General features: G+C 41.7%; 1 protein-coding gene across 1 annotated transcript in view; it reads right to left on the reverse strand.

Moving 5' to 3' along the window:
• The window catches only part of LOC104257907 (hormonally up-regulated neu tumor-associated kinase homolog A), a 56,383-nt gene that overhangs the window by 19,234 nt on the left and 19,819 nt on the right, over window positions 1–17,330 (reverse strand). Inside the window, exons 8-9 of the mRNA XM_009812826.2 lie at window positions 14,387–14,606; window positions 12,378–12,956 (exon numbers count right to left, since the gene is read on the reverse strand). Coding sequence (XP_009811128.2) covers window positions 12,378–12,956; window positions 14,387–14,606 — 799 coding nt within the window. The remainder of the gene's footprint in view (window positions 1–12,377; window positions 12,957–14,386; window positions 14,607–17,330) is intronic.

Here is a 17,330-nt window from a genome sequence, read left to right on the forward strand (position 1 = left end):
CTACAGTCAATGGAAAGTGATGGACCCTGCTAGAAGGCAATACAGATCTTAAAGTCTAAACCATAGTGCTGGTAGAAAACAGTTCTTGCTTCCCTGAATCAAACCTGAATATATATTTTAATTAGGAAATAAAATGCAATTTACCACACAGACTGAATCTTTCCCACAACCCTCTCCCAGTCAGTCAGCCGCACCATGGGATTCTTTGAGGAAACAGATACTGATGTACAACAGACCTCAAAATCAGTAAAATCAGACTCTAGGGAGCAAAGGGAGGAAAGAAAATTTCAGAATCAAGACTTTCTCACTTAAAATGTCCTGTATCTAATATGAACCTTTCTTACTTAACTTGGGATCCAGTCATGTTAGTGCTGGAATTCCTGGTTTTTAAAGATGACACTTAGAAGAGCTGTATAGAGGATTATTTTGTACTACTTAAAAATCCACAACTAAGAATGTATGTTTCTGTATATTTTGGATTGTATATGTACATAAAATATGATCTATTATATTTTTCAAATATATTTCTGGTTTTGGTTCTGTTTCTTGTATCTCGAGTGAAATATGGGAGATAGGAAAGAAACTAAGACTTAAAACATCTACTTCTAATAAACTAGGAACTTTTTCAAGGATAGCAAGATTTAGTGGTATGTATCTTACTAAACACTAATGCTCTACTAGTGTTTAATCTACAATACCGTGCTTCCTCTGTCTCTACTTTACTGAGGTTTTCTGTTCTAAAAGTGATATTTCTCTTCTGTAAATTAACAACCTAAAAATGGGTTGTCTATGTCTAAGCTAGCCAACTTCGTCTCCGTATATATTCAATGGAAAGAAATGGGCACTGCCATGGGGCAAATGCATCTAGTCCTGTCTTTTCCTAAAACAGAATCACAGAATTGTGCAGGTTGGAAGCGAACTCTGGAGCTCATCGAGTGCAGTTCCTGGCTCAAAGACAGGCCAGTTGCTCAGGGACCTGTCCAGCCTGGTTTTGATAATCTCCTGGGAAACCTGTTCCAGTGCTTGATCACCCTTGTGGTCAAAAGTTTCTTCCTTTCATGTGATCAGAATTTCTGACCTACCTGAATTCCAACTTGCATTTCTTGCATCTTATTTTATGCCTGTGCACCTCTGAGAAGAGGCTCCATCTGGCTTTCATAAGGTAGTTTCAATGACCCTCTCATAAGGTAGTTACAGACGGCAATAAGGTCCCCCCCCGAGCCTTCTCTTCTGAAAGCTGAGCAAACCCAGTTCATGTAGCCTCTTGTCATCCATCCTGTGTGTCGGCCTCCTGCCCATCTTAGTGGCCCTCCACTGGGCTCACTCTGGCATGTCCATGTCTTTGTGGTACTGAGTAGCCAAAAACTGGGTGCAGTACTCCAGAAGAAGTCACACAAGGGCCAAATGGAGGCAAAGAAACACTTCCCTTGACCTGCAAGCTACACTCTTGCTAATATAGTTCAGGATATAGTTGGCCCTCATTGCTGCAAGGGCACACTGCTGAATAATGTTCAGCATGTTGTCCATCAGGATGCCCTGGTACTTTTCTGCCAAGCTGTTTTCCAGAGGGTTGAGCCCTGGACTTTATTGCTGCATGGAGATATTCCCTCTCAGATGCAGGACTTTGTATGTGCCTTAGCTGAACCTCATGACATTCCTGTCAGCCCACTTCTCCAGCCTGTCCAGGTCCGTCTGAACAGCAGCTTGTGCTCCTGCATATTGACTGCTCCCCCCAGTGTGGTATCACCCATGAAGAGGCTGAGTGTGTCCAGTCACTAGTAAAAACTAAACAGTACCAGCCTTTGCTCTTCCCTTGTCCACGGAGCTAGTCATCTCATAGAAACCAGTCAGACTGGTCAGGCATGATTTGCCTGGGGAGAACAAAAGAGATGGAGTACCTCAGCCTTTTCCATGCCTGTTGTCACTCAGTCTCTTGCTTCATTGAGCAGAGAGCCCACATGCACATTAATCTTCTCCCCATCGGACATATTTCTCATCAATAAATATAAAGACAGAGCAGGCTGATTAGCTTAGTCTTCACTAATTTTCAAAAGCCTAGAGAACACTGGGCTGGGTGCAGCCTGGGTCGGTGACATGTTTGCGCTGGTTGACAGCTGACTTCAGCAGCCCGGCAGGGTAGTGCCACCACATTGCACGGGGAGCAAGGGCTTTGATCAAGCATCAAAATCAGGGGCTTCAGGCTTTTATTCTCTGTTGTGTTCTGACTTGTATACTGGTTTTAATTACTTGAAGAGTGATTCATGGCAGAGAAACACAGCTTCACAATCGGTGCGGTCACAAGCAGTTACTTAGCCCGTGATGACGTGGATCTCCCGAAGTCTTCCAGCTCTTTGGATGTTCCTGCTGGTGTGCAGAGGGACATGCACTTGGTTTACATGCCATGTACAGCAGTTTTGTAGGATCTAACTTTTGGCATGAAATGGTATTAAGTTAAAAAAAGATGTCAGATGTTACTTTTATCTTATGAGCTAACACTAAAGGAAGGTGGTACAGAAGATGCCTGTAATGTATTTAAAAGCACTTAAGGGAAGAGTCACCTACATGGAGAAGTCGTTCTGCTGTTGCTCTGCCACGCTTTTCTTTTAGGGGATGTTTACTCACAGCAGGCATACTGTCAAGGCAGATACTGCCTTTATGGGTTCTTCCAGTGCCCAGTGCCTCTTGAATGTTGGGCTGTGCTGTTGGATGGCTGACTGAGCTCAGGTTTTATAGATCAAAGTTACAGTAAAAACCAAAACAGGTGACTTAACCTGAACAGAGCAAAACAAGGCAGGAAAGAAGCATTTTCTATCCCCAAACTCATAAAGAGAATGCCCTATAAAATATCTGGGGGATGCAGTGGGGGAGGTGTCATGATGACAGTGAGTGGAATGAGAAGTGGTATTTATGAGAATGTAAAAATAGATCGGTGAAAAAGAAGAAATAGTTTATCTCATTAACCTCTCTACCAGTGCAGTCCTTCCTATAATATCCATTGTAATAACTATTCCAGGAGACTTTTGCCTGCCAGGAGAGTGGTGTTTCCATGGAGCATGCAGCATGCCGAGGGGTTGCGCGGCTCCCAGCAAGGGTGAGGGACGGATTCCAGGTGACTTTAATGCCTTTTCAATCCAGGTCTAAAGCCTACAGTTAGCCTAAGACTACAGTTAAATAAGACTTTCCTGTGCTTAAAGGCCCAGATCCGCTATAGCAGGCAGTGCCAGATTAGCAAGGCAAAAATGACTTTATAGATCTTTAGGCTGCTGTAAAACTATTATAAATTAATCTTGGCTACCTGTGAGCTCAAAGAGTATATCTGGTAGCAAGGGAGGAACACGGTATTGATACTACACCCTCTAGCTGGAGAAGGGAAGGTGGCATACAGCCACTGTTGCTGCTTTGAATTACCCAGTATTTCCGCTCTATGGAGAACCATCAGGAGAGCAAGGCTGCTGGGTCTCTGGCTCTTTTGCACCGCTGAAGTGGCAAAAAGCAGCTGGAGCAGACCTGAGAATGAAGCTGCACAGCTCGTTTCATTTAGCACGCTAATTTTTTTCCTGTTTCTGAGCTGTACAGCAAATAGCAAAACTTTCGATTGGCTTTAATTATGCAATATGTTAATATATAACTAAGCACTCATCATGCATTAATTATCAACAGATTTTTGAAGACACTTATTGACATTGAATAATTACATAGGAGATGTGAGTCTCTTATAAAATGGATAACCCTCAATAAGTCTACTTCTTGCAACCATTCTCTAATTATTTTACGCTAACTATATTTAGATTTGGTAGTATAAATCATAAAATACCAAATTATTATTTAAAACAATATTTTAAAAGTCTAAGCTATGTAAGTTAATCCTACAGAAATATGTCTTCAATAATCAAGTGCTATTTTTTTAAAATGCAATTAGAATCTTATTAAAACTAAATTAAAAGCTTACATGAAAAACAATTTAAAAATAGATATTGAAACCTAAGAATTCACACTCTTCAGTGTTTGCTCTTATTACAATGCACACTTAAGAATTTGATAATTTTTTCCAGGTGGACAAAAACAAAAAGGGTTTAAATTTGTAGCTAGTTTCAGATTTTAAAGTAAACAGGCTATTTAAATGGAAGGACGTGGTTTGCCCTGTTGTACCCATATGGGAACATTTAATTTTAAACACATCATAAAAATAAGGCAGATTAATGTTTTTAAGCAACTTTGTGCCATTTGAAGGGAGATTTTATTTTCATTTCAGACACTGAACTTGCTTTTTCCAACATGCAAGTCCTTGGGCAATGATAGGTCCAAGGAAGCAAAAGCAAGGATGCAGGGGGCAGATGTTCATTTTTGCAAGACGAATTAAAGTGAAAAAATCTGTAGAGACCACAGGGTATAAGGGTATGAAGTATAGTGAGTGTGCTCAGTCACTGGAGTGGCACTGAGCTTGATGCAACTGGTTAAGCCTAAAGCCATGGTTTGCTCTCCTTGCTTTAATGGAAGGGCAAAAATCCCAGCTCTTAGTTATTGCTAAGCCAATTTTTGGTCAGTACTTCCAAATGGGCTATTATGAGGTTCTCTCACCATGCCACATACTATGTTCATACATTGAAATCTCTGCTTGGTGTTTCTTCTCTCCACGGGGCAAAAGCAGAATAGAAGCAGAGAGATTCCTGCAGAGAAAGTGTCAAGAAAGGGCAAGCTTATGAATTATTTCTGAGATTGCATAGAGATGTGTAATGTATGATCTGTACTTTTTGAGCTCAGATGTTCATTAGTTGATACTGTCATACACTGATATCTATCAGGATAACATAATAGCTATATGACAGTCATGATTTTACTGACTTTTCAGTCACTGCTGAGTATTTTTCAGGCTTTCTGGGAAATTTTGCCATCTTTACTATATATTCCATGAGTACAGAAGTCTCTCAAATATCCATTTTTCTCGAAGGATTGCCTTTGCGAACTCAAGGGGTGCTTGCTTGCTTTTTTGTGGAAGGAAGATAATGAGCTTAACAGAAGAGAATCAAGCCCATTGGAGCAGGGTATCCTTAGAGCATTTCCGACAATTTGGGGCAGGTTTTCTGAAATGTAAATTTTCTTCTCATCTGCAGGATTTGCCTACTTACTGCTGTTGAAAACAGTGAAGTGACTGGAACACAGTTTTCTTTCTCTAGAAGGCTGTCATAACAAAACAGCTTGAGCTGGTACCGTATCATCATCTCTATGACTCTTCTATCTCTGTCTGAGAAGGTGGGGGGTGGTCTCGCAGCAATAAAAGGGAGGCAGTATAGACAAACACAGAATGTGTCATTTAACCTTTCATATCCATTGTGTAACAGCGTATCTTCCACACCTCTCTGTTTTAGCCTACATGTAAATGCCTGTAAATGTATGTGGCTTATACGTCAGTCGTCTTGGGGAGTTATTTTTTGGTTTAGTCACAGGAGAGGTGCTGAGCTATTAAAGCATATGGGAAGCAGCAAGTAGAAATGCCTAGAAAGAGCAGAGTCTCCGTAACATGGGAATTCTGGGTCATGCTAGGAAAGGGTGTAGGCTGGCTAAGAATGGCTGTCTGGCAGATGTATAGGCTGTGTTCTGTGAAAGAAACCTCTTGGTAGTGTGAAATACTGCCATACCCACAAGGGCTTGTATGCAGAACTTCACTGGAAAGACACCCTGAAGGTCTGAATCAAAGGGCTCCTCCTTTGCTGGAGGAACACCTGCTTTCCTTTCTGGTCACATTGAAGCGTACTGTAGAAACTGCTGATGTGAGTTAAGTATCAATTAGCATAGAAAAGACTTGTGTAACGTAGTCCTTAATGTTTTTTGTGTCCTGCTTGAGCTGCTGCAATGGATAGGCTTGATATTTAAATCCTTCTTTTCTCTAAATAGGGGAATACTGGCTTTCTGCTTTAAGGAGGACTTGCTTTCTAAGAAAGGATTTGTAAAAAGTGGCGTTCAGTCTTCTTGCTGGCCTCAAAAGGCTGTTACAGCTGCTAAATACAGATGTCCCAAGTAAAACGCCTGCCTGCCTAGAAGCAGCTGATTAGGTTTAAGGACCCATTTGGTTCTCCCTTCTACCTTTCTGAGCCTTTGATATATGCTCCAGATAAGGACTTAAAAATCTTACTGTTGTGCTCCTGTGGAGGTCAGGAAAGAGTCCTGCCAGCTATAACATTCATGAGATGAGACGGATGCTCTGTTCTTATTATCCAGTCTGTGGAAGCTCAAAGCCCAAAATATCGGATCAATTAGTCCTTATGGCAGTGCAGTTAGGTAGATTTTGAAGAGTCTGTTCAAGGGCCTCCAAAACTAATTTACTCTCCCTGTTTTCCAGATGTCCGTAGTCTCCATTGACTACAAAGGAGTCTAGACAACCAGCTTAGTCAGAGATGTCTCCTCTGTTTAAGGTTGGGTAAGCAACATCGCACTGCAAGATCCTATTGCTCCTCAAAATCTCAACCTGAGTATGCCTCACGGTGTTTAGCTCTATTTGTTCCCTTTGCCCCTCTGCCCGCTCTCCTGAGTGGTGGTAGAAGCCTTAAGCTCTGTGATAGCTCCTTCCTAGCTGGAAATAGCTCTTCCCCGAAAGCCTTCTCTTGCTTTCTCTCTAATGGATTAGCCACAAAATGTGTGTGTATAAGGGACTGGGGCCCAAACACTACAGCCAAGAAAATTATAGACTTGGTAGGAAAGTCCCTGCTGATTCTTCTGCTGGAATGTTTTATGCCAGGAATCCTAGCAGAAATCTCAAATATTTATTCTTAAGAGGACTATGTTTCTTAAGTTCACTACCTTACATTTTTCTGTAGTATCCATCTATATAATCTGTAACCCAAAACGATGACCAGAACTGAAAAAAGTGGTGAAAGAGAGGAAGGGAGTAGTTCATTATCGTTATGATACTGAAAGATTTTAATTTCAGATGTATGGGTGAGGCAAATGTATATTACATATAAGGAACATAAAAATTGTAAGTGCTGATTCATAGAAGAAAAAATGTGTTTGTGTATTTCTCAGGCTCACTTTCAGTTTGACAAACACTGATTTCTTTTAAGACGGCTTTTGTTCGATGAATATCTTCTGGATTTCTTAAACCTTTCCCACACCCTATGATTAAAGCCCATGGAAGTCAAAGGAGTGGATTTCCTTGGGCTGCAGATCAGGTGTTGTTGTTTTAACACTGTGTTTATAAAGAATGAGCAAAATGCTCCTGTTTGCCCTTTCTCATCATCTTGCTGGCACAGACAACAGGTGAACATGAGCTGCTTTCTCTGTTTTCGTGAGCTTCTGATTTGTGGAGTTTTTTTGTTCATAAGCTGTAATGTGAGAGGGCTGTGAGAGAATGGGTCAGTCACTTCGATCTCTCTTCAGCGTTTTACCCAGGGTGGATGGGTCAGCATGACAAAGGCTATCTAATGTCAGAACTTCTGAATTATTCAGGGATTTTTCAGAGGCTAAACAGAAATTCCTTTACTGGCTAAATTATTAATATTGTTCATTTATGTGTTTAAAAATTATTAAATTAAAAGTGCAGTATGAAAGCAGTGACATTTTTTCTTATTTTTCCAACTGTAGGTTTGATTCTGTTTCCCGATAGCTCTTTTAAGTGTATATTTGTACTTCATCCCCAGAATTTCCTGTGGTTTGAAATTCTTTTGCTGACATGAAAACAGTTGTGATTTGAAAAGCAGAACAGTGTTCAAACTGGTAATACATAAAGCAGTTGAACTTATTAATACGGCGCAGAAACAGGGTAGTAGTAAAAGGTGCCATTTCCTATGTGTAAATGGAAAACCTATGAAATGGAGGGCTGGGAAATCTTTTGTGATTGCATTGACAGACCATGCAAATAGCAGGATCCACTTACAGAGACTAATTTGAAGGACCTAAAGATGCAGTGTCAGTCCCAGCAGAGACTCTATATGAAGTTTGTTTGTATAAGGGACTGCTATAGATGTAATGAAGTAGCTAAATGCTGCTTCAGAAACTGTCTCTTTAGGGGCCTGTTGTTACGTTTCTGCTACCAGATGCGAGAGAGGAGGTGTGAAAGCCTTGCCGTCCCACTTCACCTTGCCTTGCATCTTATTAGCATTGGCTTTTTATCAGGGTTGTAATAAGACTCTACTCAGCGTTAGGTATTTTCAAAAACCCTTCCTGAAGTAGGGTGCTGTGGGACTCCTGTGCAAGGCGTTCAGCTCCCTCCTCTCCCCCCACATGGATTGCACTGATCGAACACTACTCTGCATGACTCAGTGCATTTCTGGCCAAGTGCATCCTAATGTACATTTTCTTGCCAAGCAGCGATGTCCCCTTCCTTAGTTAGAAGCAGACTTTTTTCTTTACATTGTTAAATAAAAGGGTGGATTCCAGAGCCCCTCACTTCTTTCCGTAGACATCACATCCCCGAAGCGTAAATTTATCACCTGCTGAAGGGAAATGTTTTTGTGGGAGCCACTTGTTAAAATACTGGCACCATCTCCCTGCCTGGGCCACCCATGCAGTCCGGCTGCCTGGAGGTGTTTCCATCCTCACGTGCTATGTTATCGGCTATACTGAACTGTGGTCCCTGCCCCTTCCCAGCTCAGCACGTGATCCGGGACCTGCGTTTATGTCACTGACCCGTTAACTGCACTCTTGCCTTCTCCCCTTCAGGAACGAGATGGTTTTTATTTCAAAGTGTTCATGTATGTGGTAGATGAGAGTTCCTACTCAGACGTGGCCGCTCTGTGCTAGCAGCAGATATATGTTTTAGCAGTGTTGGAACAGCTTGGGAGAAGGCCAGGTTGAAGCTAGCCCTTAAATAAGTGTATGGAAAGCATAGGTAGAAAATCTCTTTTCTCTCTGTGTGACATCTATAAAGCAATACTCAGCTGTGGCATGTTGAAGAAACATTTATTTCAGCACTATGACCTTTAAAGTGCCAGACAGGACAGAAGAAGGGATATTCCCCTGCCTTTTAGTAAACCACTCCTAGAAATAAGAAACCATATTATCTTGAAGATGGAAAGAACAGGCAGGTGGTAGGGACCCTGCAAAGACTTGATGTTTTCTCCAACCACTGATAAGTGTCTCACCCCTTGGAAACCCCTATTCTCTGCTGCAGCCAGAGCAGAGGCTGGGCTGGAGGCAGCTGAGGCTATGGGAGGATGGAGGCCTCCTCCACACTTGGGTCATGGTGCACAGTCACTTAACACTGATCTTTCCAGGCTTCATTTTTGTGGGAAACAGGTATTGTCCTGTGGCTGTCGTCTGCTTGGCACCTACATAGACACACCTGCACTGAGTCGGTAAAGGAGAAGCATAAGCTCCTCTTTCTCTCCTCTCTCCGAGGTCTTGTGGAGGAGCTGGAAGATGGTGGTAGAGCTGTTTGGAAAATGGAGTTTCGACTCGGTGAAAAAAGCTAGAGCATTTTGATGTTATTGTCATCTGGAATTAGAGTATAAAGGCAAAATATTAAAAAGTGTCAAGGAAAAAAATTTTTCTCAGAAAAAAATTATGTGGAGGAAAAAGCTTTTAGACATTTATGGTCAGAATGAAGCATTTCAGTATTGTGAAAGGAAGCAGTAAATTGAAATGTCAACTTACAGCTGAAACCATTTGTTTCAAACTGTATATTCAAACAAAAAGTGTTTTCTAAGGGTAATTCAAAGCTAAAAATGTTTTTGAGACATAAACAATTTCTAAATTCTAAGGAAATCAGATTTTCCACAAAAAACACTATCTGGAAATCACTCAGCTACCTCTAGGTTCTGAATTACATGGTGCCAGAGTTATAAGTACAGCAAATGGCCCCTGCACTGCTCATTAGCTCGGGTGTGCACAAGGGAAACTGCTGGGTTTGAGCTTCTTTGCCATCTGCCCCTGTTCAGAGACCAGAGGTCCTTCCTTCCCCTCTGAGTGGAGGGGTACAGGTGCCGCATGTGTATCTGCTTCCACGCCACGTTCTGCCAAATTGTGCTGGGGTCACCAAGCATTTTTAATAGTAAGTTTCTTTCCAACCTGGATCATTCTGACCAACTAGATTTTGGGGTGACTACATGTACTGTTATGCTCTGAGGAGACTTTAAGCTTTGAAGAAAAGCACCGGGCGGGGGCACTAGCCTTTCCACCTAGCTCAGCTGCAATCCCAGGTGGCACGTCTGACTTGCAGCTACACGCTCACAGGATGAAGTTACACAGCATGTTTTCTTCGGCGGCGAAGCTGGCGTAATAAATTCCTGCCCACGTGCCCCAGCCTTCCTCTCCAGCTCTTCAGCTGCAGCTGTGGACTGGCCCTGTAAGCCTGGTCAGCAAAGATGTACTGAGTTAAAGGGCTGGCTGAGAGCAGGGCTCTGCTATAGCTGTTTCAGCCCAGCCGAGGAGACCGCGGTGTGGCTGGCACCCGTGTGGGTCTGCATAAGCTGCCCTCACCAAGGCGGTGCGGCATGCTTCTGCAGGAGCTGCGTGGACCATGAAGACCTCACCCCATGGATGTGGTCCTGGCACGGTGGGGAAAGGCGAGACAGAGTAAAATGAGAGCACAGGTTTGGTCCCGCTCAGTGTGACCAAATGCTTACCACAGTGCTTGTCAGATAAAAGCCTTGGGTTTAGTTCATAGGATTATGCCTTATTCTGCTGTGGCTTTTTCTTGCTGCTGTGGCTTTTTCTTGCTGCTATTCTTCATGTATCTATCTAGTATTATTTAGAAACCCTTTGCGCATCTTTTACTTCTACGTGTGAGCTTACAGAGCAGCAAATATCGTAGAATCATAGGGTCATACAATGGTTGGGGTTGGAAGGGACCTTAAAGATCATCTAGTTCCAACCCCCCTGACAGGGGCAGGGACACCTTCCACTAGACCAGGTTGCTCAAAGGCCCCTCCAACCTGGCCTTGAACACTTGCAGGGTTGGGACATCCACAACTTCTCCGGGCAACCTGTTCCAGCGCCTCACCACCCTCACAGTGAAGAATTTCTTCCTTATATCTAATCTAAATCTACCCTCTTTCAGTTTAAAGCCATTACCCCTTGTTGTATCACTACATGCCCTTGTAAAAAGTCCCTCTCCAGCTTTCTTGTAGACCCCCTTCAGGTACTGGAAGGCTGCTATAAGGTGTCCCTGGAGCCTTCTCTTCTCCAGACTGAACAACCCCAACTGTCTCAGCCTGTCTTCATAGGAGAGGTGCTCCAGCCCTCTGATCATCTTCGTGGCCCTCATCTGGGCTTGCTCCAACAGGTCCATGTCCTTCTTATGCTGGAGGCCCCAGAGCTGAAGACAGTACTCCAGGTGGGGTCTCATGAGAGTGGAGCAGAGGGGCAGAATCACCTCCCTCGACCTGCTGGTATGAAGGTCAATATGAATAGGAAGACTCCCTTTGTATTCTCACCTCTGTTGGAGTCAATCAAGTTCAAATCTGTTGAAGTTAAGGGATTTAAACTGATACAAAACTGGTTTGAAGACAGAATCAGGCTCAAAGCTTAGTATTATGAAAATCTAGCTGAGAAGCATAAATCATTGAAATGGAAAGCAAATGCATGTTTTCAATAGTAAGAGACAAACATTGCAAAGGCACACAGTTACAAATAGGCAGTCCTAATTAAGCTGTTAAATTTACAAGGAAAATGTTTTTATTTGCTCCTTTCAGGGGAGTTAGGTTGCATGGTCTCCATTAATTAGAATACACACAGTTAAAACTAATAAATAAATAAATAAAAGATCAGTGCCATGACTATTTTGTTTATTAAGACAATCTCCCCAAAATCGATTATTCTGTCATTGCTGCTGTTTGTTTACCTTCTGTATTATGTTCACAGCTTAAATAAAATTGCCTGACCAGATTTATTTCCCAAATGATATGCATAAGTACAAGTTACACAAGTTTGGGACAATACATGTATTGATACAAAGTATTTAAAATCATATCTTCTGCCCACAGTGTCCACTTTTTTGCCTAAATATGCTTGATGTTGTTCTGTTACAGTGGCATCTGTTTTTCTGTGTCTTTGGTGCGCTCTGCAAAATTTGTAGCCCAATGTTTGATGGGTATCAGAGGATACACAGCTTAAATCATATCATTCTTCTTTGTATTTGGAGGTGTCTCATTTTAAGATTGGATTCATCTCTCCTGCCGTCCTTTTCTCACTCTCTGTTTCTGTCCATCTTTGTTTCTTTCCTGCCCCTTTGTCCTATTTTCTTCTGATGCTTTGTGGGTGTTTTATTTATGCAAAATTTAACCTTAGAATCTCTGCTTTTTTCCCCAACCTGGTTTGGTATGGTGGAGATAAAACTGGAAGATTTAGATCTGTAGTTTTAGGTGTGTGTCTGGGTTGGATAAAGTTTTTCTTAGTTTTCTTGTTGAAAAAATGAGTTGGGTTATCTTTAGACTGCCTCATACTTCTTGTGGTAAATGTTTGCTGTTGGGACATGGGGAAGGCTGGTGGTTTTGAACCATTGACTAAAACCAGAGGGCAGATATTTGGATGTTGCTGTGATGACCCCAGCCAGGAAATCTTTCTGGCTAGGGTTTCTCTCAGGGCGGCTTGTTGCAGCCTGGGGAAAGGCGACAGCTGGGGAGAGTCAATCATGAGGAGATCAGTGCCCTCTTTATCAAGGTGACACCGTGTTGGGATGTAAATATTGTCATCTACTGCCTTCAGAAGGTCTTTAAACCTCATGACCTGATGAGGCAAAGGACTTCTGGTAATAATTCTGTTTTCCATTAGGGACCGGGGAGGTGCTTTCATTGTACATGTCATTGCTTGAATATTTGAAGAGGGAGGTTGGTTATTTGCTGGTGTGGATGGTGATTTCTCATGAAGACATGGTTTTGCGGCTTCAGTCAAGTCTTCAAAATCATTCAGATTTTTCTGAAAGTCCAAAAGTGGCTGATAATACATGGGCTCACATGGCATACTTTTGCTTGATGACTTAGGAGGTCCAAGGTGGACCGAATCTCTGCCTGCAAACTTGGAAACTAAATAGAATATGGAATAAATCAGATCAGCTTCTGATGGGATGGTATTTTCAAGAAAAATAACATGTTAATATCAAAACAGCTTTATCCCATAATAAAAAAGTCAGCACTTGTAAAGGCATAAATAGAAGTAGATCTTGACATAGAATGAAATCTTGCACCAAGGATTTAAAGCAAATGGTGATCTGGAGGTAGGAAATCAGCAATTTTTTTGGTTGGGTGAACAGTCTTTAAATAAGCATCTCAGCATAAAGTTGCCTGGCTTAATTTTAGTGACTATTATTCATTTATGCTTCTGGGTCTGAATTCAGATCTGGAGTTTGATTATCCAGTACTGTGCATCTTCTTCAAGGCCGCACCTTGAATACTGTGTTCAGTTTTGGGCCCCTCACTACAAGAAGGACATTGAGGTGCTGGAGCGTGTCCAGAGAAGGGCGACGAAGCTGGTGAGGGGTCTGGAACACAAGTCTTATGAGGAGCGGTTGAGGGAACTGGGGTTGTTCAGCCTGGAGAAGAGGAGGCTGAGGGGAGACCTTATCGCTCTCTACAATTACCTGAAAGGGGGTTGCAGAGAGGTGGGTGTTGGTCTCTTCTCCCAAGTGACTAGTGACAGGACTAGAGGAAATGGCCTCAAGTTGCACCAGGGGAGGTTCAGGCTAGATATTAGGAAAAAGTTCTTTACTGAGAGAGTAGTGAAACATTGGAATAGGCTGCCCAGGGAAGTGGTGGAGTCACCCTCCCTGGAGGTATTCAAGGAGCGTGTGGATGTGGCATTGTGGGATGTGGCTTGATGGGCATGGTGCTGTGTGGGTTGTTTTTGGTGTGGGTTGTGGTGTGTTTTGTGGTTTGTGGGTGGTTTTGGTTTTTTGTGGGTGGGTTGTTTTTTTTTTTTTTATGGTTGGACTTGATGATCTTACAGGTCTTTTCCAACCTTAGTGATTCTGTGATTCTGTGATTCTATATTTTTGAGACTATGGAAAATGATGCTGTGGATGTGAGTGCAACCCCTTCTTGAGCATAAGTGAAGTTGTGACACTTGCACCATGCTCACATTCATCCTGGGAATGTAAATAATTTCCTTTTCTTACTCATAAATGTCTATTCTTGGAAGTGCCTAAGCAGTACTAGTGCCATCCCAGGGTGACTCATAGAGGAACTAACCTGCACAATGACACCAAACAGTTATTTGTAATCAGTACCTGCAGAGTATAAACTGGATCAGGTGTTCACCTGCTAATTTTTTCACCTGATCAACATTAAATCAATCACCAAACTTAAGGCTGGGAAACAATTGCTCAAAATACTTGTAATTAAAAAAAAAAGTGGAAGGATATTTCTATAGTATTTTCAGGAATCATGTTCCCTTTTTTACCCAGATACCCTAGTACCCTTTCAGACTAGGATGCCAAGACTATATTTCAGAACAGTACCTTCTGAGAAGTTTTCTTGGCTTTCCAATGTAATTGTGATCTCATCTTCTTGAATAGCATCTGGCACTGCCAGGGTTTGTGCAGAAGGAATTGCCCTATTGCCGTAATTCCTGAGGTTTTCCAGAGTGTCCATTCCAGCCTTCTGGGAAATCTGAATTTCTGACTTCTGATTCAAATGTTTATCAGAATTAATATTGTGTTTTTCTACTTTATTTTCCCTCTGCAAAATGATCAGACACCGTTCGATTAGCATGGAACAAAAAAGCACCTTGAACTTTAAAGGAAATCACAGTATAACATGTGCAATGAGAAATCTTGTTTTCACACAAGTCTTAGTTTCACATACCAACTTTTCATCTCAGCAGATCCCATGCCAGAGGTTCTTCCTGAAACCCAGCTGCACATGGGCTGGCAGACCCTGCCTTTTACCACACAGGCCATAGGGAGCAAGTTTTCATGAAAATCCACTGGAGACTAGAATGCCATCTTTGGAGAGCCTGTAGCACTTCCTTCGAGGCTGATGGCTCACAGAGTCTGCTAACAGATGTCTAAGGGAGACTAGGGTACCACAGAGCTCAGGCTGCAAAGCGAAAACATTACAGGATGCTGTGAACCACTCCCCGATCCAGGAGGAAGATTATTGTGGGACTGTTGCTGTCTGCTGTAAGGAGATGCAGTCACCGCGGGGCTAGACCAGTCCTGGGAAGGTTTTGCAGTGGGATTGCAGCAGGAGGATCTCCATGGAGCTGTGGTAACAGGACTGAGCATCCTGACACGAGCATGGGCTCCAGGACTCCCTCCTGCTGCAGTGTCATCACCCATACTTCTATGTGCATCCTACATGCACGTGGTGGGGTGTTCTCATATGTAGAACACTTGTCTATCCCATGATCCAAGTTTTCAGAGTCCTCACTGTGGTAGCCTCATGCACGCTGAGTTTCAGGTATCAAAACCTTGTGAAAACGCAAGGGCTGCACAGTGAAATAAATCCCCTTCTACAGTACTAAGTCCTGTGATGAGCTCTCTGCACTGTATACTGCAGCTGACAAAGACCATCTTCTCTTAGGTCTGGCACTCCTCAAAATGAAATTTCTGAAATGTATTGACTATCCACGTGGATATTCCAGTTCAATACCAAGATTTTTGCACGTTCTTTATATTATCTTTGACAGACCCCCTTTGTCATTATGCAGCTACTACTTCAAGGATTATCTGTAGTAAGTTTTAATCTTTTCACTGCCATCTCCACATAATACGAACTTCTTGCTTCCAGAATCAGAGATGTAATTCGTTTTACTATGGTATATTTATCTTTCATGGTTTTCTTCTATTCTTTGCGTTGCAAAGTACTCCCCTTGTGAAAAATATGTTTTTAATCTACCATGCCATTATAAAAAGTGGGTGTAATTTGTGGAGAAAAGGCACTTTTGAAAGCTCGCATGTATTTGTGAGTTAGCAAAAATGTTTGGAGAAGTTTGAAGGGCCCTAAACCTCAAACTTGTGGGATTACTCCATCCTTCCTACATATTTGCAACACCCAAGCACAATTAAGGAAATTATTTTTAAAGTATTTATAAAAAGAAACACAATACGTTTAAGTTGACAACATATTGCTAAAACCACACTAGATCAATTGGGAATTTGACATGTCATAAGCATTTTAGGCTGTGCAATCAAATAGTCTCCCAGGATTTTACACACTGCTAGTTAAGAAAACAAATTTTCATCTTACATTTTGCAAGCTGTCACCTTATATACAGTATATCAGAAAACTTGCCGTGACTGGTTTTACTGCCAGACCTCTTAAGAGCTAATTGGTTAAGCACCTGGGCAGGAAGCTTTTTGGCAGAAATGTTATTTTCTGCAAGGACTAGCTATAAAGTTCTGGATGGCAAATTGTAATCATTAAGGCTCCCTCTTCTACAACAGAACACATAAAATGCAAATACATTGCTTGGAGAAATTACGATGCATAAAAGGACAGGCTGTGTTTTAAGTTTATCCAGTGACTTATGGCTCAAATTTGAACATGGAAAGGATCTTATGCTTTTTTCAGGGTCAAGCTTTCAGCAGACTTCTCTAATTGCACCCAGAAAAATGAGAATCACATCTGTTTGCATCCACCAAAACTATTATTTGCATGTACAAATGTTAACTTGTGTATACAAGGAGGAGTTGCAAATACAATGAGTCGCACTGGTTTTTCAAACACAGGGGGTTTTGTACATGAAAAGTAATTTCCACAGACTTTTTTGCAGTTGTAGATTAGAAGTTCTGCTGAAAATTTGTCCCCAGGAAACTGTATGTTTCTTCGGTATTGTGTGAAAAATCATAGCGTAGTTTGCTGCCTGGAATGAGTTGAATGCGGTGGTTTGTGAACATGTGTTTGAATTCCAAACAATGTTTTGCACTGATTGTGTTGGTGGAATTTTTTATTGCGTATTATTCATGACCATTGTCGTGAATGCAAATACTTTTTCATTTGTGTTGATATTTGATATGTTTAGTACGTTTTGGACAGAATTTTCAGAAGAGCCAGATGCCAACTTTCTCTACAATTCACTGAGGGGAGGTTTTTAATTTGTTCAAAAATACTGGAGTATTTTTTTACCATAAATTTACTCCTTTATAAATATTAGCTGTTTGTAAATATCTCTTTTCATAGGCAGACAAGAATATGCAATATCCTTTATGGTCCTAGACAGAAATAATGTAAATGAATAGCAATTTGTTTTCAGGGTACTTCATTTTACCTGTGACTGTTAGTTGTTACTTATTTGTTTCGCTAATTTAGGTTTAAATTTGCACTAATTTAGATGCAAATGCTAATTTCTGTGCTTTAATTTTATGCACACAAGTTGTCTTGTTGAGCTTAGTGAAACTATTCATATACTTAAAGTTAAAGCAGATGCATACATTTGCAAGATCTGGAGAGCTGAAAGGA

Source organism: Gavia stellata, chromosome 2 (assembly GCF_030936135.1).
Source record: "Gavia stellata isolate bGavSte3 chromosome 2, bGavSte3.hap2, whole genome shotgun sequence".
NCBI lineage: Eukaryota > Metazoa > Chordata > Aves > Gaviiformes > Gaviidae > Gavia > Gavia stellata.